Source organism: Moschus berezovskii, chromosome 18 (assembly GCF_049115385.1).
Source record: "Moschus berezovskii isolate FMDL1 chromosome 18, NW_MosBer_1.0, whole genome shotgun sequence".
NCBI lineage: Eukaryota > Metazoa > Chordata > Mammalia > Artiodactyla > Moschidae > Moschus > Moschus berezovskii.
Genome location: NC_142477.1, coordinates 55,020,370 through 55,048,071, shown reverse-complemented (window position 1 = coordinate 55,048,071; position 27,702 = coordinate 55,020,370). Strand labels below are relative to the sequence as shown.

Sequence of the window (27,702 nt, the reverse complement as noted above, 5' to 3'; positions counted from 1 at the left end):
GTGAAAAATCGTCTTCTTACAGTTAACTCACATTAGAAGCCATATTTCTGAACTAGATTTATTATATTGTATGGTCCAAGGAAACTAACCACTTAAAAGACTCTGTACTTACATCTTGTTGAATAATGATGATATCTTCTCCATTTTCAACCTGTAGTTGAGGAACTATGGGGAGGGCATCCTGAGATGCTGACATTGCCATGGCAATCGCTAAAGCTTCTTCTTCTTCAGCTTCCATCTTTTCTTTGCACTTTTGATTATGATTCACATCATCTTTATAGGTATCATCATTTTCATCTTTCTCAGGAGAAAGCACAGCAACTTCTGACTTAAAAGTTACTGTTGTGTCACTTGAAGGCATAGACGCTTCAAGAAGGTCCTCAATACTGGAGTTGAGCTCTGTATTGACATCTAATCTGCATTTCTCTTCTACTGGGGTGAACACTGTCTCGTCACTGGGTATAACAGCATTACTGCTATTGTTGCTACTGCCAAAGCTGTCATCACATTTGGAACTACTGTTCAAATCAAGTGTCATGCTATTTTTTGAGGCATCTCCCTGTTTACTTGTATTACTTGGGGTAGGTCGAGATGGCTTTGGCCTGTGTATATTACTGGAGGGCAGGGGTCTTGACTGAGTGAAGATTGGGGAAAGTTTATCTGAGTCTTTGTTTTCGGAACAGTTTCTCTGGAACTGTAGAGAAAACTTGCGCTGTGTTTGAGGAGATGCAGAAGGCATTTTGCAGGGAACAAACCCCTGAGGTCTCTGCTTAGAGAGATCTGTCCCGGTGCCAGGTGGTACATATGGGGCTGATGAAGAAGGGGTTGACAAGGCTGGGAACATTAACTGGGAATGAGGAGATACAGGAGAGGCGTTCAGACACTGACTGTGGGGTCTCCCCTTTGTTTGAACCATTGGCTTTGGTTGCTCCTTTGTTGTTGAACTAGGAAGTCCTACTGAAATGCTGGCCAGTCGGTCGGAAATGTCCTCTGAACTGGCACTCAATTTTGTAGCACACAATCCTTTTCCAGTTTTCTCTAAATGGTCTGTGCGTTCAAAGGAACTATTGTCCATGGCTTCTGGATAGCTGTTAGGGGCAGGTGCCTGCAAAAAGCGGTCATGTCGACCATCCAAAGTGTCTTCTATGCCCAGCTGAATGGCCTCAGCAATTTCCACCTCGTCTGCAATGGCCATCAAACGACGCCGCATCCGGGTAAAATGAGTGGAACTAGAAACATTCAGCATTTCTAACAGTTTCGAAAATACATGGGGTACTGCAGTAACCATTCTTGCAGAACTCAAATATATCCTTCGGGAGAGTTTACCAACCATTGAGTGGGAATTATCAATGGACTGCAAAGCAAAGGTCAGGAGGGACAGCAGCTTCTTATACCTGAAAGAAAAAGCACATTCAATTATGAAACAAGTTAAAATTACTGCAAAATATATAGAAATAAAATGGTACTAATTTACAGCTTTTACATTAAAAAAAAAAAAAACTGCTTCAGTATGAAAGATTGATGTATTTTAAGTAGCCTAGACTCTAAGTGTCTGTCAATCAAATATTAAAGTATTGGTAACCTATATGTGCTCTGTAGTTTCTGAGTCTTTCATTAATCTAAAAAGTGTCCTTCTTGGATAGGTATGGGTGGGGGTGGGATGGGTTAGGTAAGAAGAGGAAAAGAAATACATTTTCAAAAGAAAAATTACCTGACTGCAACAGGCTCAGCTTGTGAAATATCAGTACTGACAATATGAGGGTAAAATTCAGCAGGAAATTCCAACAGCAGTCTATCTATGAGACACAGCCGGCCGAGGAGTTCTTGCCAGTTGTTTGATTCAGTTTGGTTTCCAAGAATACAATTTAAGACATAATCAACACCACCAATACCAATGGATCCTACAAAAAGGAAAGCAAAAATAACTGAAAAATAGTGATAGTAAAACCTAAAAATATGATCAAATTAAGTTTAATAAAAATATTCTGAATTATATTAATTTCAAGAATTTATCTTTCAGATTAATTCCTATTTTTAATGTTAGCTGACCAAGTCAATTTATAAAATTACTAAAAAATCCTGCAACGGCCATATTAGAGATGAGATTAGGTTGTCTAAGAAAAATGATAAAATATGCTATATTAAATTTAAGTGAAAAGTTATTACCAGCTTTAAGTATTTCTCTGCCAACTGCCAACTCTCCTGCTTGGCCTTTGCACAATTCCAATAGCGTTGATATAGACAGCTGACTTGTGCGACTAAAAATGAAAGGAAGCAACATCAGACTTGAGTCTTGGATAAAATATATATTAAAAGGAGAACAGTAATGTAACACCATGTGAAAAGGTGGGAAAAATGTTTTTCAGGACTATCACTAAAATTGCATTGATGTCAGTAAAAGTCATAATATTTACTATTAGGTCTAATTTCATAAATTTTACCTCATCCTTTATGTTCAACACAGAATCTTCACTACTGGTTCTTACACAGCAAGTATTAATTTAAATATCAAACCATATAAAAGGCTTATTTTCATTATCATATACTGTTAAAATAAGAAAGAAGATTCCAACATTTTGATTTCAGATTTTCACTAAGAATTGTTAAAAACAAAATTTTCCCATCTAAAACTTTATATTCTTTTTATATAGCCAGAGTGACTTCTAAATATCATAAAATCTCTTTACCATATTTCTTATAATGTTCAGTCATTCAAGTGACCAAACAACCTAACTAGAATTTTAGAGCGGACAACAAAACAGTTGCTATAAAAGCACTGAAATTCTCAGGGGAAAAAAAAACAAAACCCCAAACCTATATAATATTAAGAAATGAAATTATTTTTCTAGGCATTTTACAAATATGTTAATATTTCTCAGATATTTATAGTATTCTAAGCAACAAGAAAACCTCTAATTCTTACAATGTGTAGTCTTGTGCAGAGAGACACTGGAGGCGAAAGGCAGAGATGACAAACAAGTCAAAGTTAAGTGCTTAAATTTTGAGACGCTCTATAGACTATGTCGTGTGATTTAGGGAGGAAGACAAAGTTGGCCTGGAAGCGCTCCAAAAGGAGGTAATTGAAGGGGCAAACTAAGGAAGTCAATGCTCCTAACCATCTGGTATCTTCTGGGACACAAGAGATTAGAACTGCCAAATGTGTTGACTGTGATTATGCATTTTGTATGAAAAATAGTCTTTTCCTCCCACATTTTATGGAAAGGAGAGAAAAAAAGAGAGAGAAAGAACCAGTGGTCTAATAAAAGCATAACTTGTCATTTATCACCATACCTCATTTCTCTACTTTGTATTTTTATACCTCCAATTAGGGCTGTTCTGTCCCTTACTGATTTTTAAGGATATTGCAGGGATGTATAGAATTATTGTTATTTGACATAAACTGTCATAGAGTAAAATTCCATCACAAAGAAAATTATGAAATTTTTTTTTATCTTTTTTTTTGGTCCTGATAATACAAACCATGTGTAATAATTAATTGGTTCCTATCCTGTGTAACTCATTCTCGAGAATGAGATTATACCTCATACCAACTGGATTTCCGTTTTAAGAGTATTGCTTTAAAAGAGAATCACAATAATATGGAGGTCCATGCAGTTTGTTATCCTGTTTTTTACCTGCCATTAGTTCTTTCTAGTCCTTAACAGCTTTAAACGTTACATGTTAATTTCAAATCTCACATTAGAAAACAATATTCAAGGCCTCATTTAATAAGCATGTATCCTACACTCAGCAAGTGTGAGGCTCCGTGCTAGGCTTTTAGGACAACAGGGTTTGAATCAGTTCATTAAAAGGGCCTTACCTATTGACGTCTGCGCACTTGACTAGGATGGTGTCTACAACTGGCCGGAGAAGTCTCTGCAGTTTGATTCTTTCTGCCAGACTATGGCAAGGAGTATATACTAGCATGGCTCTCAACGTTTTCTGGGGGAAAAAGACTGAAGGTCAGTTTAACTACACTTAAAAAGCATCAGAGACAATGGCCTAATCTGAGACATTTTGAGAAATAAAATGATGATAGGAATAGATTATGACCCATAAATAAGAATCCATAAGTTGATACAAATAAAAACCTGAATAATTAAATAGGGAACTCTCAACTATTTTTGTAATTTTTAAATGTCTGAATTAATTTCAAAATAGTTACTTTAAAAAGAAAATGAGAAAAGGAGCCAATCTGAAAGAGCCCCCAATGGCTAAAGCTGGAATAATTTGGGCAACCAAGTAAATGATGATAGTATAACCCAAAGAATAAAATAAATACCCATAAGTCTATGGTGACAGAAATAAAAAACTGAATAAATATATAAATGAGAAAAGATAGCTCTTCTTCATAAAAGAGTTACAAATAATACAGAAGGAATATGGGAAATAGAAGATCATCTTTAGGATACTACAGTAATGATTGCTGTAGGCAAGATTCACTAACAAATGCTAAACTCTGGCTAGATACAGAGTATTTACATAGTCTCAAAGTATCTGCCCCAAGACACTTACTAAGAGTGAATTCACAGCACCCAGTAGACATCACCTTAAGCAAGTGATGAAGGATGATGGCATCACCAACCGTTAAGACACACTGATGTGATGTACCCCCTGATACTGATGCACCGAGAAGGGCCTATCACCTCTGGTGTTCTTGTAAAAAATGCATAATGTGATGAGAAAATACCAGATAAAACCAAACTGAGGAACATTCTTCAAAATAACTGGCCAATACACTTTAAAAGTGTCAAGGTCTACAAAAGACAAGGAAAGATTGAAGGACTGTCCCAGATGGGAAGAGATTAAGGGGGCATGATAAATAAATGACATGTGAGATTGTGAATTGGATCCTAGAAGAGAAAAAAGACATTAATGGAAAACCCAATGAAATCTCAGTACAGTCTGTGGTTTAGCTGTAAAGGACACAGTTGGGACAACTAGGGATATTTGAATATGGACTTAATATGTACATAATAATATTGTTATTAATGCTAAATTTTCAGAGCTTACTGACTGCATTGTGGTTATACAGAATAATGTATCTGTTCTTAAGAGATACATGCTAGAGTACTGGAAGTGAAATGTCATGATGCCTGCACACAACTTTCAAATGGTTCAGCAAAAAGTTATATATGGGGAGAGAGGAGAAGAGAAAAGAAAGAAGGGCAAGAGGAAGGGGAGAGACGGAAAGGGGAGCTCTAAGGGCAGGAACCACATCTGCCCCCCGGTGTCTGGCATGCTAAGTATCTGTAGAGGAATCGGAATACAGTATCATTCAGAGGCCCTATACTCTGGGAGCTCACAAACGCACTGGGACACCATCTGAACTTGGTAATGAACTGGATAGTAAGGCGGTATACCAAACAGTCAAGTATGTCTGAAGCTTTATGCTGGGAAACAGAAGAAAGAAGTAAAAAGTTGAGCCAAGAACATGGGTCTTTATTCTACAGCATGCTGGTCTTTATTCTATAGTATTCTGTAGGATGCTGGGTCCCTTAAGATGCTAACATGAAAAACAGACCATGGTTTAAGATAAATGTGGGAGATAATGCATCTTATGCCATGATTAGATTCCTAATGTATATTAACTTATGAAGGTTCCTAGAAGCCTTTCAGTGAACAGACCCATTTAACCTCATGTGACTCTATGCTTACCAATTTTAACTGAACACAGACTCTTTCTTCAGGGAACTTCTCATAAGCCGTCCAGACTTCCACAGAATATGATTTAGGAAATGCTGTTGAAGAAACAGAAACCTCTAAAGGTTTCTGAGCTGGGGAATGAAGCGGCATTTTAGGGAATAATGATGGCCACTATATTCAACTTTGCTATAATGCACTAGACATTATGGTTAGAGTTTTCTATTTCAAACCTGAGAGATAAATATTTTCATTATTTTATAGGTGAGAAAGTTAAAATTTAAGAGTCCTAAAGTTACACTGCCAGCACAATAGAGAATGGGAATTTGAATCAAATTCTCTCTGATTTTGACCATACATCCCAGACGGCCTAGGCTAGTCCCAGTTTAACTAGCAAATTATTCAAGTATTCCAGTTGGGATGATAAATAATGAGTTCACTCCATTTTGACTCCAAACAGATGTTCACAACCCTATGCCATACTGCTATTCAAAAAGAAGATTTTATAGGCATAGTTGTTCGAGGATGATTAGAAAAAGATTAAGAGTGGAAGTTTCCAGGTGGCACTAGTGGCAAAGAACTGGCCTGCCAATGCAGTAGACATAAGACACTCTGGTTCTATCCCTGGGTCGGGAAGATCCCTTGGAGGAAGGCATGGCAACCCACTCCAGTGTTCTTGCCTGGAGAATCCCATGGACAGAGGAGCCTAGAGGGCAACAGTCCATTTGGTCGCAAAGAATCAGACAAGACTGAAGTGACTTAGCATGCATGGAAGAGTGGAAGCAGAGAGATGAATGAGTTTTCAAAAGATCAGGTAAGAACTGTTCTAAAGCAGTGGTTCTGAACTGGGGGCAGTTTCAACCCTCAGGAGACATTCAGCAATGCTTGGAGACACTCCTGGTTGTTATGACTAAGGAGAGGAGAGGGTTGCCACTGCTATGTAGTGGGTAAAGACCAGGAATATTGCTAAACATCCTATGATGCATAAGATGCCTGTCTCAATGTCAGTAAGTGTGGAGGTTGAGAAACTGTTCTAAAGATGTACATACTCATAATTTTAGCCTACAAAATTACAAACACAATAAGCCTCCTTGTCATTCTATCTCACCATGAAACACAGCTTCTAACAGGTTAAACTAGAAAAAGAACTGAGTAATTTATGTCACACAATCCTCTTTTGTGAAAAGGTTTCTGAATTTCCATACAATGTTTATTAAAAATCAGCTCTTAATATCTGCTAATAACAATTTTTTTAAAAAACCAAAGGTAACTTTGGTTACTTTCAGTTCAGTTCAGTTCAGTCGCTCAGTCGTGTCCGACTCTTTGCGACCCCATGAATCACAGCACGCCAGCCCTCCCTGTCCATCACCAACTCCCGGAGTTCACTCAAACTCATGTCCATCGAGTCGGTGATGCCATCCAGCCATCTCATTCTCTGTCGTCCCCTTCTCCTCCCGCCCCCAATCCTTCCCAGCATCAGAGTCTTTTTCCAATGAGTTAACTCATCGCATGAGGTGGCCAAACTTTGCTATCCCATAAAATATTTTTAATCTGGTCATGTATAAGGTAAGGCAAATAAAGATATGAATAGCTAGCTATTGCTACTTTACAACAGCATATAAGAAAACTTGACCAGATTAAAATAAGTAAAATCAAAGTGAAGATGCTGAATGGAAAATTGCAATTTCCTGGGATTATAAAATGAAAACAAAATTTGGATTTTCCAAAATCAAATTATGTAGTTTTACTGAATCTTAAAAATGTTATCTGCAAGCTGTCAAGAAGAAAAAAAAAGAAAACAAACCAACAACCCAAAGCAAACCCATAAAGGTACAGTTATAGAATAAAGCTACTTACTAAAGCAGCAACGTACACTTTGTAGACAGGGTCAGCACAGACCATTGACAAAACGTTGCAGCATGCCTCCACCACATCTCCTGAGATACTGGTCTGGGAAGACCCACTGGTGGCTCCAGCACTTGGACTGCTTCCACTACTGCTCCCAGAATTTCCAGTGCTCTCCCCATTTGCCAGTAGCAGAGCCCCACTAACGTCGTGGGAAAGACGTCTGAGAGCCATCTCTCTTACATTCCAGTTTCTAGAAAATAAGCAGCCAACGAGTTCCATTCCAAATACCTATAGTCAAACAGACAAAATGAATTCAATCTGAAGAAAAACTAAAGTGTTTTGAATTAAGTATGATTTTTGATTACTAAAGAAAAATTGGACATTTCTTAAATCTTCACCATACTATAAAATTTTCAAATGTGTCCATAAGGACATACTCAAATTTAACTAGTAATTATCAAAAGTCCTTAACATTTATTTATTAGCTTAAGTAAAACTAACAGTGAACACCATGAAGTAATCAGATAGATATATATGTATTTCTGTGCTCCTGTACTTTACACAAAACAAACTAAACGTATCTGTGAAGAACCCCAAATTTGTATGTGTTAACATAGTTTGCAGAGAAAAAAACTGAAGCAAGATTTTAAAAGACCAAATCAAGAAAGGTACTGGAGCAAGGTGTTCAAGAAGTAACAGAATTTCTCTTACTTGGTTAATTAGAAAAAAATACAATGAATAGAGTGGAAAAAACAAAAGACTAAAAAACAACTGTGTTCAAATCAGCAAAGGATAATGAAAAATGCGTATAATAATTAAAGTGTATGTCATTATAGTAATCATTACCACTTCTGCAAAGCCAGAGAGTCCCAAAAGAAAGGGTACATGGTCTTGACATTATGGACCAGTTAGCTAAAAGTAAAAATATCTAAGATAACATCATATGAAACATTTCTAACTATTAGAGATTGAATACACGTGATTTGGGGGAAACAAATTATGACAGTTTTTGTGTGTTCTGTTTTAGAGTGATAGTAAAGGAGACTAAATCAATTAGAATCTAGTGAATTGTATGCCTAGCATTGTTAAATGGGGCTTCTCTGGTGTCTCAGATGGTAAAGAACCTGCCTGCAATGTGGAAGACCTGGGTTCGATCCCTGGGTTGGGAAGACTGTCTGGAGGAGGGCATGGCAACCCACTCCAGTATTCCTGCCTGGAGAATCTCCATGGATGGAGAAGCCTGGCGGACTGCAGTCCCTGGGGTTGCAAAAAGTCGGACAGAACTGAGCAACTAAGCACAGCACTGTTAAATAGCATACCACTAGTCACACAGAGTCGGACACGACTGAAGTGACTTAGCAGCAGCAGCAGCAGCAGTCTTATGTCTTATATGATATCACTCATAAAAAAATAAGAATATATAGCTTAGTCCAACCTACAGCTTAAGCAAAACAAACTAGACCACTGCCTTGAAAAAATGGCATCCAAGGCTCAGTATCAACTTGAGAGTTTTCTTGAGGAATCATGAAGGGGCAGGTGAGGGGCTATGTTTAATACCATTCATTAATGAATTAGATAAAATATTTATTAAGTTTGTAAATTTTATTAGAATCCTACTGGGTTGCTAACATGCTAAGAAAAGAGAATTCTAAAGCTTCAGGACTATAACGGTCACAAAAAGAAAAAGGAGAGAAATTCCACTGATGTATATATAAGCGTAATGAGTTAACCTGTGTCTGCTACAAATTTAATAGAACTTACCAGATTATCAAAAACATTTTATTTCACTATAATCTACTAGAGATACTGTCTGGTTTTGGATTATACATTTAAAAAAATAGACTAAGCAGATAACAACAACAAAAAAAACCCATTAGAATCCAACCAACCAACTGAAATTCCGATTTACTATGGATGAGAAAGCATTTAAGCAGAAGAGAAGGTAAAGGAATGGAAACTACTCTTACAAATAAAAATGACTAATATATAAGGTAAATGCCACATATTTTTTCTTATTCATCCATTCAGCAAGTATTAAGTACCTGATATATGCCATGAGAATTCAAATTGGAGAAACTGAGTTTAAATGGCAACAAGTAAGAAAAATAACAAATTCTTGGCAGGAGTGGGATTAAACACTGGAACAAGTTAGTATTAAATGGTTCTAGTGTCTATCCTTGAATAAGGATATTCACTTTTATGTCTCTTAGTCAAGAGGTGGTAGGTGAGACTGCAAAGGATTTTTCAAGTTTCAGCTCTATTATAAGTGGCATAGTATTAATGTGCATGTGTGTGTGCATGCTCAGATGCTCAGCCGTGTCCAGCTCTTTGTGACCCCCGTGGACTGTAGTCTGTCAGGCTCCTCTGTCCATGGGATTTCCCCAGGCAAGAGAGAACACTGGAGTGGGTTGCTACTTCCTTTACCAAGGGATTGTCCCCACCCAGGGACTGAAGCCGCGTCTCCCACACTGGCAGGCAAATTCCTTACCAATGAGCCACCTGGGAAGCCCCAGCACAGTATTAACACCAAAGGTCAAATTAAAGTTTTCAGTGGAATACAAGTCATGTTGGAGGCAAGCAAAAGTACTTCCTTAAATTATAAACTGGGGAGACAATGACATTAACTAGCCTTAAATGATTCTTTGAGGAATGAAGAACAAGAACTACTTGCCTGAATCCAAGGCTCAGCTAAATCTTTGTAAGAAGGAGGGATCTGCTGAGTCCCATAATGAGTAAGGTTAAGATTGCTCTCCTGATTCCTCCGCTGGGATCCAGCCAAGGGATGCTGCTGGGTGGTCTGCTGCTGTGTAGCTCGCAGGGGAGAAGGGGAATCCACAGGGCTGGACAACTCGTGGCTGAATGAAAAGTGAACAGAGGTTGCTAAGAAGAATTAAATTCTTAGATTTAAAGGACACTGTGAGAGCATTTTTACTCTTTATTAAACATATCCAAATCATTAATGCATAATTATTACCTGTAGAAATCGTGGGATCTCCACTTAGACCTGCAAAGGGGACATATTAAAGGTTCTCTATTTCTTCTACATTCTTCTGCCCCTGAAAAATTATGGGGAAAAAGCTTACAAAAATATAAACGTTTAACATTTACTATTAATGTAATAATTATTCATAATGGCTAGTATAGGGTTAATATATGGAAAGAGCCTCAAAACTTATTTAATGTTTACCTAAAAGCATTTACCTAAAAGGATGTTTACCTATAATGTTTACCTAAAAGGAAAACACAGTAGGCTAGATTATTCTGATGCTCGTAATTTTTGCAAATGCTATTTTATTCGTTATATAACAAGTATCTTATTTACTGTTTTCCAAAACATTCTGGCCACTTGATAATCTGGTCGTGTTATGCAGACCTTGCTTTGATGTTGCCCTCTCTGAACGCCCTGCCCAGCCATTCTTCCATCCCGTTCCCTCCACGTGCACCCCCCAGATCAGAGCTGTAGATTCTGTGCACGCCTTTCATTACCACGGGTCACACTTTATAACATTTCTTTGCTCACACAGCTCACCTCCTAACAGATCTAAACTCTTATTTGTTGAAAAGTTCACACAGGGCCTAGGTATACTTCTTTTCGTCTCTCACCAGTCTCGCCCAGGGCCATGTTAAAATCCTAGATCATACGGTTAGCTCGTAGAGTGACCGTGCAGACTAAACACAAGGAGAAAAAGCGCCACGTACAGATCGACATGCAGTGGTGGTGCAGCTTGTTCCTGCAGCCGTCTTCACACACTGTAAGACTTTCTTCATCAAGCATGCCCAACAAGCAAATGGGACACATCTGTTCCTCTTCATCTTTTATACTATAAGGAAGGGGACACAAAGGCACTAACTACAACGCAATGTTAACAGAATTAAAGCCATATGCTAAAAACAATTTTGGCTTCTTCAGACTATGAAAAAATTAGTTAGAAATTCTTGTTTAGGAGCGTTGTGTACACAAACTATTTGAGAAGTATTTCTGCTGTTACTATAATATACAGTAATTTTGAATGCGGTTTAACCTTTCCTTGCTATAAATATAATTCAATAAATGAACTAAATCTCAAGAGATACATGTATCACACACATTTTGTTATTGCACCTTGTGAATAAATGAACTACCATAAGATTTATGTATAAACATACTACATGCCAACACTGTCAAGATTTCAAGTACTGGAAGGACTGCAGAACTCATCTGTTCCACATCCTTAAGTATGAAGGCCTATCTCAGACATTTTTGGTGAGTACATAATCTGGTCCAACTTTCCTGGAAAAAAACCTAGAAACAACTGTTTTTTGGTCCTCTGAGGCATTTTATTTGTATGTATTACATCCCTAGAAAAAGAATCCAAGGATTTTCCCTCCTGTGTGTTTTTGTCTTGCTTCTTCATGGTCCATGATGCCAGGAGGGGTTGTCAGTACAGTGAAACCAAGCTGACGGGACAGAAGCAGCTTATTCTGCCGTTCTTCTAGATCTCTGAGGTGCACATCAAATCTGGGGCTGATCACTCCTCCCTTGTTTAGCCTGCCTGTGAGGTTCGCAACAATTTTCCCAGCCCTGTGATCATTGATGATTTCAAATTTGCCAATGTAACCATGCTTCATCATCACAGTCAGAAATCTGATGATGACTTGGAAGATGAGCATGGCCTAATAAGCATCTGGCGTTTGCCTCTTTTCAGCATTGTTGATACTCGAGAGCATCAGCCAGGACATTCATGCATACCATTATGGCAGCATGGAAAGATGATGGAAAGAGCTAGAAACGACTATTCTTAATGTACACAATCTTTCAACTAGACTTCTAGGACTATATCATGAGGAAATAAAGACACAAATAATAAAGATATATGTGTGAGAATGTTCATTATAGTACTACTTAGCATAATGAAAAAAAAAATCAACCAAAGGAACATCAAAAGGAGGTTAAAAAAAAAAAGTATACCCAGACACTATGAAGCCTTTGAAAAGGATCAGAGATCCATACATGATGACAAAGAAAAATATTTATAATGTACTATATGATGAAAAAACAGCAGATAACATGACAGAATTCTAAATTCTACAGAATGGTCTCATTTATGGCAAAATTGTAACTTTATTATGTGTATTTGAATTATATGATAAATATAATTATACTGCATACCATTCCCATTATATATAAAGTATGATATCAGTAAGAAAAATATTAGCAACTCAACAGTAAAATAAGCAAAGAAGATAAAAATGCAGCTGACTTAAGAAAGACCAATAGCAAATAAACATAAAAAGAGAAGTACAAAATACATGTTATATTAATAAAGCTCTTATATTTGTCTTTGGCGGGGGTGGGATAATCTGACAAAAATTAAACAGGTTGATAACGGCATAGGAAAACAGGCTCTCATATACACTACTGGTGGGAGTGAAAAAACTTAAAATTATTAGAAAGGAATTTGCTAGTATTTCTTAAGATACTAAACGTACATATCCATGACCTAAAAGAACCTGTTTTCTAGAATGCTTTCCTTCAGAAATATTTCAAGTAAATAGAAAATCCATTGCATTTAATTAGGAAAAAAAAAAAAAAACAGAGGTGGTGTAAGGAACACAAGAGACACAGGTTCAATCCCTGGGTTGGGAAGATCCCCTGAAGTAGGAAATAGCAACCCACTCCAGTATTCTTCCTTGGGAAATCCCATGAACAGGAGCCTGGAGGGCGATAGTCCATGCGGCCACAAAGAGTCAGAAATGACTGAGCATCTGAGCACAAATGTCCATTAATTATGGCAACAGCAAAATACATTGTGTTGTATCCATATAATCTTACATGGCCATAATAAGAAAGTAGTATATCACTGAGGAAAATGTTCTTGATATATAAAGTGAAAACATTTTTTTAAATTTAAAAAGCAAGTTGCAGATCAAATTATGTCATGACTTTATATTTATTTAAAAATAATAAGCTAAGAAGTATTGGGGGTAACGCAGCCATGCCCCATGCTGTCTGTGGCTACTTCAGCTACAGGGCAGAGCTGAATAGCTGTGACAGAGGCCCAATAACCCTCAAAGCCCTAAGTATTTAAAGTATAAAAATGTTACCTGTAATAATACCACCAGTTAATAACCACTAAACTTTTTACTCATTTATTTAAGCACCTGTGATACCTTTTATATATAAAAAATGGGTTCATGCATGACAATATAATCTGGATTTTATTTCATACCATTCAATAATCTTCAAAAGCATAATTTTAATGGCTGCATGAGATATTCATAATATAGGTATATCTTAACCATTCAGTTGCTGGATATTTAAGTTGTTCCAAATTCTTCACCATAGTACTGTGAGAAACAGCCAAATATGTCTAAGTCTTGGGCATTTTTCATATTAAATTTTTTTTCTTAAAAAAAAAAAAGTAATACGTATACTGGATTAATGACTATAAATATTTTCAAAAGTCACCTTACTTTTTTCCAGAAAGGCTATACCACTTTACATGCAGTAAAGTGTATAAGAACTGAACTATCTCATTACAATCTATTAATTCTTTAAATTAATCTGATATATATATAAAATATATATATTTTTAAATAAGCATTTTCTTAGTTTTGGTTGCCTGAACAATTTTCATATGTTTGTTAGCCCCTTGAAATTCTTCTGTGAAAATTCCTCTCATGCTCTTTGCCCACTTCTGTACTGGATCACAGCTTTCTATTGTTTTGGTGGTACTGTTTTGTTAATTATTTTTTTATATATTCAATCTGTCCCAATTCTGTTTTTCATTGTTTCTAATATACTATTTTTAAATTAATATAAAATGTGATAAGATCTCCAGATAAATTTTCTTTTTCTTGATTTTACTCTTAAAATATTTACTTTAGACATAAAATTTTGTGATTATATGAAACATTAACCTTCTTACCTACACAGTATACTCTTATTTAAGATTACAACTTCTTCAGTTTCCCCCTTGGATACAATAAATCCAAATAAAAAAAAAAACATGAATTATGGCCAGCCCATATTTAGAGGGTGCCTTTTTCATCTTAGAGAGAGAGACACTTTCTATTGGCTACCTGGTTTTAAGCATTTATTATTTCTTTTCCAAAATAAAAAGCTACAGAAATATCAATCAAAAGCAAAAAGGCTCTAGAATAAGTTTGGATAAGGAAGCTTGAGAAATAAAGCTACTTTTTTCCATTTATTAAGAAGAAATGAAGGCTAAGAGAAAGAGTCCTGAACCACAAGTCAGGAGGGTTCGGTTCTATGTCTGTTCAAATGACCTGTTCTGGTTTTACTTATCACTGAACCATGTCAACTTGGAAATCTCTAATGTCCCAAAAAACTCACAAAACTCTTATTCTAAAATCAATCCATTTAATAAAAAATAAGAAAATTCAAACATTTACTTTTTCCATAGATTAAAAAAAACACTTCTCTCTCAATTCTTTACATCATGCTCTTGCCTGATACATCACTTTCTATTCCTCAACAATACTTAAAAGATTGATAGAATGAAAATGACAATCACTTAGACCAGTGCTTCTCAAGACTGAAGTTCCTGAGAACACATAGGAGGTGCCCTTCTAAAAAGAGGAGTACTCTTTTCTGGAGTAATTTTTAAGAACCTCATTTTTTTCATTAAAACCAATAAAGAAATCTTGGAAAAGAAAGAAAATTGACATGACTTTTTATGATAATACTCTTAATTTTTTCCACACCTGTCATATTGGTTTACAACTCAGATCTTTCAGGATTATGAGTTTAGTCTTATCAGCAATTAGGCAATGGAAAAGTCTGAGAAGCAACAGATTTTAATTAATAACTATGATTAATGGGTATTGTATCTCTTAATTACAAATGATTAGTCTCTTTGTTCAGAAGAGCCTACTTATGCTCTCACATGTAAAACAGGCTGTAATGATGATTCCCTGAGGACTGTCTATGAGAGAAGCAGTGATATCATGAAATTTAAAAATCCTATATTTGAAAGTAATTTTGGATAACCACTTTGCCTTGTACGTAATTTATAAAAGAATTACAGACATATTCTTTACACAATGCCTCAAGTTCATTCTCTCCCAAAGTGGTAAAACATACCTAATAAAACAACATAAAAGGTGCTTCACACAAAGTGATAATTGATGAACAATAGCCACTTACTTTATACCTTAATTTTTCTTATGAAATGGACATTTATTATATTATGATATTTAAGGTGTCCTTTTCAACACTGTACGCTTCAGGACAAAATATCCAAATATACTTTGATGATTTATAATATTTTTACCCGTGATTTTTAACTTGAAAGCCAAGATTCAATAGTTAAGTCATTTTAGAACAATTTAACAAGTGTATATATATATATATATATGTGTGTATATATATATATAAATTACCCCTAAAATTAAAAAGTAACACTGGATTAATGCTGTTAATTCCTTAAAAAGTACTAACCTGTTTTCTGAACTAGATGTAGAAGTGCTAGATGATGACAATGTATGAGAATTTGACATGCGTGAAACAAACTTCTGGATGGTGTTACGAGATGGAGCTTTGATCCTTGAGCTACGCCTACTGTGATATTTCTGGAACAAACTCTCAACCTAACATTGAAAAAAGACAGCAACATGACATTTGTGCCATAATGTACATATAATGAGTTCTATAGGTTGAATTATTTGGCTTTTATAAGTTTTTCACAAAGCCAATTTAAGAGCTTAAAAAATAAGAATACATATAGTTTACTAAGAACGGTATTTTTATAGCAGGTCAGTGTTTACTTTTTTTCACTCTAGAAGAAAAAAACTAATTAGTCAATAGATTATAAGAGAACTATTTACAAACATCAAGTAATCCTTAAATACATTCACACCTCTGAAAGGACCACTGTCTACTTAAATTTAAAGCTTATGGAAAAATTTCAGGAATATCATAAAAATTGGTTGACAATTTTACACCAAAGCATTTATTTTAAAAATTACCTCAAAATTCTTTAAAGTTTTTCTCCATAACATTGGGTCTGAAGGTTCCAGCTGAAATACCCGGAGCATAACAAATAGCAGATGAATACAAAATGTTCCACGCCCACAGCTGCAGTTCTAAAGAGTTAAAAAAACAAACCTCTACTTTAATAAATCCATGTTCCACTAGAACTCCTAGGTTGATCCCTTTAAAAATATTTCCAAGTTTATTATACTAAACTTTCTATTAATTTCTCATTATCTTTATATAATAAGATATGCAAGAAAAGTCTACTATCTCCATGAATTAATCTCTTATTTTTGGTTTATTAAAAAGACCAGGGGCTTTCCTGGTGGCTCAGTGGTAAAGAATCAACCTACCAATGCAGAAGGCATGGGTTCGATCCCTGGTCCAGGAAGGTCCCATATCCCTCGAAGCAACTAAGCCTATGCACCACAACTACTGAGCCTGTGTTCTAGAGTCCAGCAGCCACAGCTACTGAGGCCCGCACACCCTGGAGCCCAAGCTCTGCAACAAGGGAAACCGCCACAATTAAGAGAGCAGCCCCTGCTCACACAACCAGAAAGAAGCCCAGGCAGCAACCAAGATCCGGCACAGCCATAAGTAAGTTATAAAAAGACCAAATTTGTATTCTGCAGTATATCAAATCACAGTAAAACTTTTTATAAACATGTGAAATAAAAGTGTTTACAGTTCCCCAAATATTTTAACTCTCCTTAGATTACAAAAGAGAATTACATACTAATTTAAATTGAAGAATGCCACAGTATATTGAGTTAGTACCAGATCCTAATAAAACGTAAAATGCTGACAATTCCTACCTGAGGCCCGATAAACACCCGGTATTTATTGTCTGGGCTGTCTCCCCCAATCAGGAAGGAGTTGGGTCCTATCTGCTGCAGTAAGTACAGCCTGGCCCGCATCACTTTGTTCACACGGCGGTTTGTTTCCTCAGGGCTGTATGGTGAAAAGCCATCTGGTGAAGGGGCTCTTCGAGGTGGTGTGATTCTCCCGCTCTGAAACTTTACAATATTTTAAAAATTAGGGAAACTGCTCCTAAGAAATGTACTCCTCCATAAGAAAAAAATGACCTAAAAAAGGTCACACCAGACCTTTTTTATATTCACCAAAAAATGCCTCAATATATAATATGATGGGACAAAATATGCTTTGCAAATGCATTTGTCTGACATATTGCTATAAGTAAATTTTTAAAACCTGTCATCCCTAAAATAATAAATCTTTGGCCAAGAGAGACAAAACATATGGTAATTTTACAAATTATAAGTATGTGACATCTTTGAAAAGTTTTATGTAAACCAAAATAAAGAGCATAGAAAATGTGCTTCCTAAACAGGTAAAATGACTTGTGAAAATTAAGCATCCAATTTCCTGGCTTCCACTTAAGGGATTACTAAATGTGCTTCCTGTGACTGGTCATTTACAAACAGCTCCATGGAAATCTCTGTGGAGGAGGAGTGGTAAGCGACTCTTCCCAGGTCAAGACTTCTCACTGGAGGCTGATGAAAACACTCCCATGGTGAGGGTGATGTGTGTCACTCTCACTCCACTTCACTGATTCCCCTAGAACTTGGTCTTCCCATCACTGCCCAGTGGAAAGTCTAGTTCTTTTTGATGCCAAACTAAACAGGTAAAAGGTAATAAAAGCTGGTAAGAAAATGAATCAGTTGGAAGCCTCTAACAGGGCTGCTGCTGCTGCTAAGTCGCTTCAGTCGTGTCCGACTCTGTGCGACCCCATAGATGATAGCCCACCAGGCTCCCCGGGTGGAATGTAAAATGGTGTACCTGCTTTGTAAAACAATCTCACTTTGTAAAGCTTTGTAAAGCAATCCCACTCCTATGTATATACCCAAGAAAAATGAAGCTATGTCCACACAAAAATGTGTACAGAACTATTCCCAGCAGCATTATGAAGCCAGAAGTGGAAACCAAATGCCCATCAACTAATGAGTGAATAAACAAAATACGTATATCCACACAATAGAATACTATTCTACAATTAAATGTGAATGGAATACTGATACAAGCTATACCACGGATGAACCTTGAAAGCATGATGCTGAGAGCAAAAAAACCAGCCACAGAAGACTATACATATTATATGATTACATTTATATAAAAGGTCCAGGCAAATAGTCAGGAAGTATATTAGTGGTTGCCCAAAGTTATGACCAACCTAGGTAGCATATTAAAAAGCAGAGACATTACTTTGCCAACCAAGGTCCGTCTAGTCAAGGCTATGGTTTTTCCCGTGGTCATGTCTGGATGTGAGAGTTGGACTGTGAAGAAAGCTGATCACCGAAGAATTGATGCTTTTGAACTGTGGTGTTGGAGAAGACTCTTGAGAGTCCCTTATACTGCAAGGAGATCCAACCAGTCCCTTCTAAAGGAGATCAGTCCTGAATATTCATTGGAAGGACTGATGCTAAAGCTGAAACTGCAATACTTTGGCCACCTCACGCGAAGAGTTGACTCACTGGAAAAGACTCTGATGCTAGGAGGGATTGGGGGTGGGAGGAGACGGGGACGACAGAGAATGAGATGGCTGGATGGCATCACCGACTCTGTGGACATGAGTTTGAGTGAACTCCGGGAGTTGGTGATGGACAGGGAGGCCTGGCGTGCTGTGATTCATGGGGTCGCAACGAGTCGGACACGACTGAGCGACTGAACTGAACTGAACTGAACTGAAGGCTGGGGAGAGACTGCTAATTAGTCTGGGGTTTCCTGCTGGAGTGATGAAAATATTTTAAAACATTTTGTAGTGATGGCTACAACTATGTAAATATACCAAAATTCAATGAACTGTACAATTAAATGGGTGAACTGTACACTTATATGAACTATATCTTAATAAAACCATTATTTTTTAAATAGGCAATTACTAAGTAGTAAAACAAAACCCTAAACAAGTACACATGCATGTACTATTGGACTTGCCAAGAATTCACACTATGGATATGCTCACAATGATGTATGCATAAGAAATATTTTTGCAAGATTGTTTTTAGTAATGAAAAATTGAGAAGGAACATAAATGTCCATTAGTGTGTAGTTCAAAGAAGCCATGAATTATCTTTATTCAGATAATGAAACGCTAGGTAGCCATTAGTATGAGGAAGTCACCTTGTCTAATATATATCCCAAAGAGGGTGCAGGGGGAGGGGAGACACAATTCTTTATTTGTGGTAGACTTTCACTTTGATGACCCCATGGCCCACACCTGCCAGTATATTTATACACCTTTCTGTAGTCCCCTACCACACTGATTCTGGAATTTGGGCATGTAACTACATTTGGGCAATAAGGCATTAGTAAACATAATCCAAGTGGTGGCTTGATAAGAGCTTCCATGCTGGGATTTGCTCTCTTGAATCACCTTTTTTTGTTTTTTGGCTTAAGAGAAATGTATCGTCTCATAGTTCCAGAGGCCTGAAGTCCACAAAAGGTGCTGGCAGGGTCGGTTCCTTCTGAGGCTCTGAGAATCTATTCCACCTGCTTTCCTAGCTTGAAACACTTGTTGCAGCCAGATTTCTGGGCTATGAGAAAGAGAGGCCAACAGCCCCCAGCTTTTCCAGCTGAAGTACCAGGCAGGGGAGTGAAGAAGCAGCCTTGGATATGCTAGCGTCTGCAGATACCACGGGAAGCAGACATGAGACACTCCTGCTGAGCCCTGCCCTATTTCAGATTTATGAGCTAATAAATGATTGTTCCTATTTCAAGTTTTTTAAAAAATAGCTAATTTAAAGGTGTGTCCACATAAAGCTGATAAATACTGTTAAGAATCTTGGGCTTTACTGTAAAATTTACTTTCTGAAGCATTTATGTGCTTTAACAACCTCAGGTGTGAGCAAACCCAAATCTCCCCCTTCCGGTCACTATACCACAATTATTTTGCCATCACTCATTTGCTTTTCAAGGTTACAAAGTTTTAACTCGCATTCCTGCCAGTGGTAATCCCTCTGTCTTGGAGGGTCAGGACCTATCTTTTCACAAGTCTCTTTGGTGTCTGGCTCAATACAGAGACTGAATCAGACTACTGAATCTCAACAGTGAGATTCTCATCCATGCTTCTGCGTTCAGTCTGCTGTGATACGGTATTTTGGTTGAGTACATGAAGAGAATCTGGCCTCACATAGATATGTATTTGGGAAATCCTTTTCAAATAATAATGAATATTCGTCTTTGATACTACATCAAAGGAATGGCAGATCTTCTAAAAGTTCATACATTTCATGGTGCAATATACAAAAAACAAAAACCACAAGTGCTAATATTTTGGCCTATTAAAAGTCTAAGTACTGAGAAGCTATCAAGCTGACAGTGGTGGATATGAGTTTTCCAAAACTCTTAATTTTTGCTTGAAATCTCAAATTTTACCACTAGTGAAGAAACAGATCAGCTATATTCCTTGAAGTGAGTCTTACTTAATTCTTTGTAAGGAAAATGTCTGTCAAATACCTAAGTGAAGAATAGAGCTTCTACTGTCATAGCTTTAATTCAGGTAAATGCACCAGCAGCTTTACTCATCACTGTAAATGTCAATGCAGTGCAAGAGGCAAATAACATTTCAGTTTTATTACAAAATTAGTTTTGACCTAATGGATCCACAGAAAGCATTTCATGGCAGGTACCCTGAGCCAAGGGTCTGTGGGCATACGCTGGGAATGTGTTATAAGTAAGTTTTAAAACTGTAGAAACTTAGCACATTTGCTAAAACGTTAACTTACGGGCACCGGAGAAACTCTTTTTCTCCTTACTCCTGGAGATTCAGATTTCACTGTGCGACCTGAGGGGGAGCTGCCGGGGGAAGGGCTGCGTCGGCCTTTGGGAGCTGAGGAAGCAGTGCTCGTTGGGCCCTCTCCTTGAGACTCGGCTGCCAAGTTATTAATTTCAGATCCATCTCCTTTAATAGGGATTGGTTTTACCACCTAAATTAAAATGCCAGTATTTTATTACTTAAAAAATAAAAAAAGAAGTAAATGTGAACATAGGATTAAGACAAGAACTTGGTTTTTTTAATTATGCAATGTTATAAAAATACAACAGAAAACATATCAACTTTTCTTTACCAGTTTAAGCTGTAAGTGTAAGGCTATTTTTAACCACACAGATTTCAGTCATTTAGGCTTCATCAATTGAATGTTGATAATATTTACATATGCATTTTAAAATGTTGTCATACATGAATTTAAAAGATTTAGAATTAAGATCCTTAGATCCTACCTTAGAGATAAAACATCAAAATAAAATTAGAAAAATCACTTTTCTAAGTACAGTATAAATTGCTAATTAAAAGATTTTAGAGACACTGACATTAGAGGGCAGTGTTGCTTTAAACATTACCTCTCCCACTCAACCAGAGGGATTACTTCTTAGAACAGTTTAAGTTGCTTAATGAGCACAGCGTTAGCTACATTTTGTTCAAGAGTCTAGAAAATGTCAAAGCAAATAAAACTGCACTGCATTTAAAATGTATGGGAAAAAAAGCTTACAAGAGGATCTATTTATGCTTAATTTTCCACTTCCTCCTATGCTTTCTTCCTTCCAGCAGGTAACTCACCACAGGGCCTCTCCTGTTTCTCCGTTCCAGCCATTCGTGCTTCCAGGCTGGCATACAGGTGGCCTTCAGTTTCTCCCTGATCATTCGTTCTTCTGGGCGGTCGTCCATCTTGTGCAGTCCCTTGAGAGTTTCTTTATTCTCCATCTCACGACTAAAAACAGAAGGAAAAATAAGGAGAATGAGATTTATCTATGAAAAATAATTTTCAAGAACAATATGGTTTTACTTCATACTTTCAATGGACTTGTAACTAAAAAGATAACTGCTAAAATCCCTGAATGACTTAAGCAAGATATGAAAATATCATCATGAATCATACTATGTTGTTGAATTTACATGGTAACATGGAGAGTGTTAAATGCTGCCTGATTAATAATGTCTTTAAAAAGTAAGGTTCTATTTAGAAGGTGCAGGCTTACTAGTAATATTAGTGTAGACCTTCCTTTGTTTCTAGGTAGTTAATAAAAAGCATCTCAAGACATTAAGCATTGCATTAACAAATACATTCATGAAAACTGCACTGTTTCTAATTACACCATTTTAACATACTCAAATATATGACAGACAAATATTTAGAAGAGCATTTTACTACTATTTATCCCAGAAGAGCATTTTACTACTATTTATCCCAGAAGAGCACTTTACTACTATTTTACCTATTAAGTCAATATAGGTAAAATCTGGAAAATATGCTCATCCACGGAAATAAACAATTAATAATCTAGGTGAAACCTAACCACATCTTCTAATCCACAGTATTTTTTCAAAGTCTCAATAATTAAACTTGTTTTCTCAGAAAATTATTTTGTACTTGGGGTACTCCATATATAAACAGTAAAAATTACCTGGTAGAAACATTTTGACCTTTACACCATAACGTATTATGGAGTTATAATAAAATATCCAGGAAGTTGGTAACTTTTGAGAACTAACTCTACAAAGCCGAATAGGTAAAACACCCACTAGTTTCAAAATACACTCATATCCACACACGGATATATGAAACACACAATGTATATAGGCAGGGATTTTAAAACCTGGTTTTATAAGGAAAGAGTTAAAGCAACTGCATCCTGGGAGAAGCAACAATTTAAAAAATACTCAGTTAACTTCAGTAACTATTTTGGAAATTCTGTAAAGCTACAGAACAGTTGTTTTTTTTTAAATTACACTGATAGGAAAACGAAATATTTAAGGAAATACCAGAGATGATAACTGCAAGCTTACCAAAAGTCAAATTCAAACTTCTCTAGGAACATTCCAGCTAACCATTACTATAAAGCAGCAGTATTTATACTGCTGCAGCAGCAAACAACAAAAAACCTGACAATAGAAGCAACAACACCCCCCCCCTAAAACCTACTTAAAACAGGCACTAAAAAGGAAATAACAGTTAACTGGTTTTACTTAAGCATCAAGGGAGTGGAAACAGTGTGTTAAAAACCTCTGTGCCTGAAACTGGCTTAGATATTTCTACTAATGCAAAGAATATGTAACATCTGAAACTTGCAGAGGGGGCATTAAGACACACCACACAGTAAAATATTTCCACTACACAGGTATAAAAACTGTCACAAAGAAAGAGGCAACATGGAGGGGGAGAGGGAAGGAGGACGCTGATTTTCTTACTCTAAGTATTTGACTGCTTTTCCCGCTCTGAATATATAAAGTGTAAATGTTAGAGGTGGGTCAGAGGAAAAGGGATGGATGTAAGGGGAAGGAAGGAAGGGAGGAAAAGGAAGGGGAAAAGAAGGGGAGAGGGACAGAGTTGGGGAGAGGGGAAAAGGGAGAGAGAAATGTTTTCTCAAAAATCCATCCCACTCAGTCGATCCTTACCCAGGGAAACTCAAATTTACAGGCAATCAAATTCATGGGCTGACTGCACACTAAAAATTCACTTACAACTCTGGTATGAAAAGCACTTTCCACCCAGTAACAATGTTACTGGCATGGCTTAGATTCCCAGGCTAGTACTCAAAACAGAAGTCACATTGTAGAACTGCAGTGCATTTTTACACCAGAAGCTCCTGCAACCCTGAAAAAGGTGCCATCTTTCCCCTGGTCCTAGATCTCTCCTCCCTAAATTTGTTTCATGAGTATCTCTTCTCAATTCTGTATTTTCAGTGTCTTTCCCCTAGCACCCACTCAAACACACAGAGAACTCTCCTTATCTAAACAAATCTTCCTCAATGATGTGGCTTCCTTCAAGGGGGTATGATTTTCCTCTTTCCTTTCCACTTGTTTGAAAATACTATAATCTTTCAAACCAATTTCTTATTCCTATCCTCTATTATTTACATTTAATAAGTAATATTAAATTTAAATATTTAAACATACCAGTAACTCAACTTTTGCACACATCTAAGATTATTCCTGTAGAATAAATGCCCTGAAATGGAATTGCTGGGTCCAAATGTACACAAATTAAGACTTCGGTTAATACAAATTATCCTCAAGAACACATACTTTCAATCACAATGCTCAGGTCAGATTGTCACCTTAGCTGGTCTCAACTAGCAGCAGACTCCTGAGGGGACTTCTTCACTTTGAACCTTACTCCAACCTAGGCTTCACAGAGCAGCCAAGGTCACTTCCCCCATTAAAATCCTCTGGTGGCTTCCCCCTGGGCTGAGAGTAAAAATCCAAAATGTTATGGCTTATGAGACTCTGCATCATCCAGTCTTCCCTCAGCTGAAGTCACCCAGACCCCGTCTCCCCACACACTCTGCTTCTTTCACTGACTGGCTCCATCTCTCCTGCTCAGGCTTTTTGCACAAGCTGTTTCTTATCTCCTTTATATCTCATTAATTTCTACCCACTCAGTGGCTTTGCCTCAACTGCTTACAGACCCTTCCCACTCTCAACTAGGAATCTCTAGTTCCACTCTTGCACAGCTCTGTACTTTTTCAGTGAAGTGTTCACTACTGTAGGCAAACCTCTAAACCATACTGCCCCCCAAACTGTAAGCTCCGTGAAGGCAGAGGACCAGTGTTTCCATCCATGGCTACATACCCAACATCTAATAATGCCTGTCTTACAATAGGTATGAAAACAAATATTAAATGAACGATCGTTTGTTAACATCTCTGGCAGCTCTAAGGACCTTCCTAGTTTTAAATTTTAATGATTACTCATGTTACTTAATCTTTTTACAGTCCTGCACTTAATATAAGACTCAGTCTGTAATTGAAATGTTATTCAGGAGAACAATTTTTGTTGTTCCTAAACTGATCTGCAAATTTAAACCTGTTTTTCCTAATATCTTCGTAAGTAATACTTATATTTGTTCTAAAATGTGTTATTTTTTCATATTAAAAAAAAATTACCTCGCCTAAGGAAGGCAGTAGGACCCTCTGTGTGTCCTCCCAGAACTCCAGAGCTTCAGCGCTTCCAAGCCTTCTATGGGGACACAGGTCCTGGGCCCAGCCACCACCTCCTCCATTAAACTCGTATAAACTTTCCATTCTTAGTTCAACTTTCTCATGCCTGTGCCTCACATTTTCAGTTCAGTTCAGTTCAGTCACTCAGTCATATCCAACTCTTTGCAACCCCACGGACTGCAGCACGCCAGGCTTCCCTGTCTATCACCAATTCCCGGAGCTTGCTCAAACTCATGGTCATAGAGTCGGTGATGCCATCCAACCATCTCATCCTCTGTCATCCCCTTCTCCTTCTGCCTTCAATCTTTCCCAGCATCAGCGTCTTTTCCAGTGAGTCAGTTCTTCGAATCAGGTGGCCAAAGTATTGGAGTTTCAGCTTCAGCATCAGTCCTTCCAATGAATATTCAGGACTGATTTCCTTTAGGGTTGACTGGTTTGACCTCCTTGCTGTCGAAGGGACTCACAAGAGTCTTCTCCAATACCACAGTTCAAAAGCATCAATCAGTGCTCAGATTTCTTTATAGTCCAACTCTCACATCCATACATGACTACTGGAAACACCATAGCCTTGACTAGATGGACCTTTGCTGGCAAAGTAATATCTCTGCATTTTAATATGTTGTCTAGGTTTGGCCACCTCATGCGACGAGTTGACTCACTGGAAAAGACTCTGATGCTGGGAAAGGTTGGGGGCGGGAGGAGAAGGGGACGACAGAGAATGAGATGGCTGGATGGCATCACCGACTCTGTGGACATGAGTTTGAGTGAACTCTGGGAGTTGGTGATGGACAGGGAGGCCTGGCGTGCTGTGATTCATGGGGTCGCAGAGAGTCGGACACGACTGAGCAACTGAACTGAACTGAACTAGGTTGGTCATAGCTTTTCTTCCAAGGAGCAAGCATCTTTTAATTTCATGACTGCGGTCACCATCTGCAGTGATTTTGGAGCCCCCAAAAATAAAGTCTCTCACTGTTTCCATTGTTTCCCCATCTATCTGCCATGAAATGATGGGACCAAAAGCCATGATCTTAGTTTTCTGAATGTTGAGCTTCAAGCCAACTTTTTCACTCTCCTCTTTCTCTTTCATCAAGAGGCTCTTTAGTTCTTCGCTTTGTCATAAGGGTGGTGTCATCTGCATATCTGAGGTTACTGATATTTTTCCCGGCAATCTTGATGAAAGCCTGTGCTTCATCCAGCCTACATACAGCTGCATACAGCGTTTCTCATGATGTACTCTGCATATAAGTTAAATAAGCAGGATGACAATATATAGCCTTGACGTATTCCTTTCCCGAGTTGGAACCAGTCTGTTGTTCCATGTACAGTTCTAACTGTTGCTTCTTGACCTGCATACAGATTTCTCAGGAGGCAAGTAAAGTGGTCTGGGATTCCCATCTCCTGAAGAATTTTCCACAGTTTATTGTGATCCACACAGTCAAAGGCTTTGGCATAGTCAAAAAGCAGAAATAGATGTTTTTCTGGAACTCTCTTGCTTTTTCAATGATCCAGCGGACGTTGGTAATTTGATCTCTGGTTCCTCTGCCTTTTCTAAATCCAGCTTGAACATCTGGAAGTTCATGGTTCACATTCTGTAGAAGCCTGGCTTGGAGAATTTTGAACATTACTTTGCTACTGTGTGAGATGAGGGCCACTGCTGAAGTTTTCCAAATTTGCTGGCATATTGAGTACAGCAATTTCAGAAAATCATCTTATCATCTTTTAGGATTTGAAATAGCTCAACTGGAATTCCATCACCTCCACTAGCTCTATTCATAGTGATGCTTCCTAAGGCCCACTTGACTTCGCATTCCAGGATGTCCGGCTCTAGGTGAGTGATCACACCATCGTGGTTATCTGGGGCATGAAGATCTTTTTTGTACAGTTCTGTGTATTCTTGCCACCTCTTCTTAATATCTTCTTAATGGTTAGGTCCATACCATTTCTGTCCTTTATTATGCCCATTTTTGCATGAACTGTTCCCTTGGTATCTCTAATTTTCTTGAAGAGATCTCTAGTTTTTCCCATTCTATTGTTTTCCTCTATTTCATTGCACTGATCACTGAGGAAGGTTTTCTTATCTCTCCTTGCTATTCTTTGGAACTCTGCATTCAAATGGGTATATCTTTCCTTTTCTCCTTTGCTTTAGCTTCTCTTCTTTTCTCAGCTACTTGTAAGGCCTCCTCAGACAACCATTTTGCATTTCTTTTTCTTGGGGTGGTCTTGATCCCTGCCTCCTGTACAATGTCACGAACTTCAGTCCATAGTTCTTCAGGTAC

General features: G+C 37.4%; 1 protein-coding gene and 1 pseudogene across 3 annotated transcripts in view; both read right to left on the bottom strand.

The window, feature by feature from the left end:
* The window catches only part of MAP3K1 (mitogen-activated protein kinase kinase kinase 1), a 77,391-nt gene that overhangs the window by 8,150 nt on the left and 41,539 nt on the right, over positions 1-27,702 (bottom strand). For all 3 annotated transcript variants that reach the window (XM_055422029.2, XM_088827700.1, XM_088827701.1), the window contains exons 2-14: positions 22,047-22,197; positions 21,214-21,414; positions 17,284-17,484; positions 16,462-16,578; positions 15,935-16,083; positions 11,191-11,312; positions 10,466-10,547; positions 10,163-10,346; positions 7,501-7,779; positions 3,821-3,942; positions 2,167-2,258; positions 1,712-1,901; positions 113-1,394 (exon numbers count right to left, since the gene is read on the bottom strand). In XM_055422029.2, coding sequence (XP_055278004.2) covers positions 113-1,394; positions 1,712-1,901; positions 2,167-2,258; positions 3,821-3,942; positions 7,501-7,779; positions 10,163-10,346; positions 10,466-10,547; positions 11,191-11,312; positions 15,935-16,083; positions 16,462-16,578; positions 17,284-17,484; positions 21,214-21,414; positions 22,047-22,197 — 3,172 coding nt within the window. The remainder of the gene's footprint in view (positions 1-112; positions 1,395-1,711; positions 1,902-2,166; positions 2,259-3,820; positions 3,943-7,500; positions 7,780-10,162; positions 10,347-10,465; positions 10,548-11,190; positions 11,313-15,934; positions 16,084-16,461; positions 16,579-17,283; positions 17,485-21,213; positions 21,415-22,046; positions 22,198-27,702) is intronic.
* LOC129553246 (small ribosomal subunit protein uS8 pseudogene) lies at positions 11,327-15,920 on the bottom strand (annotated as a pseudogene).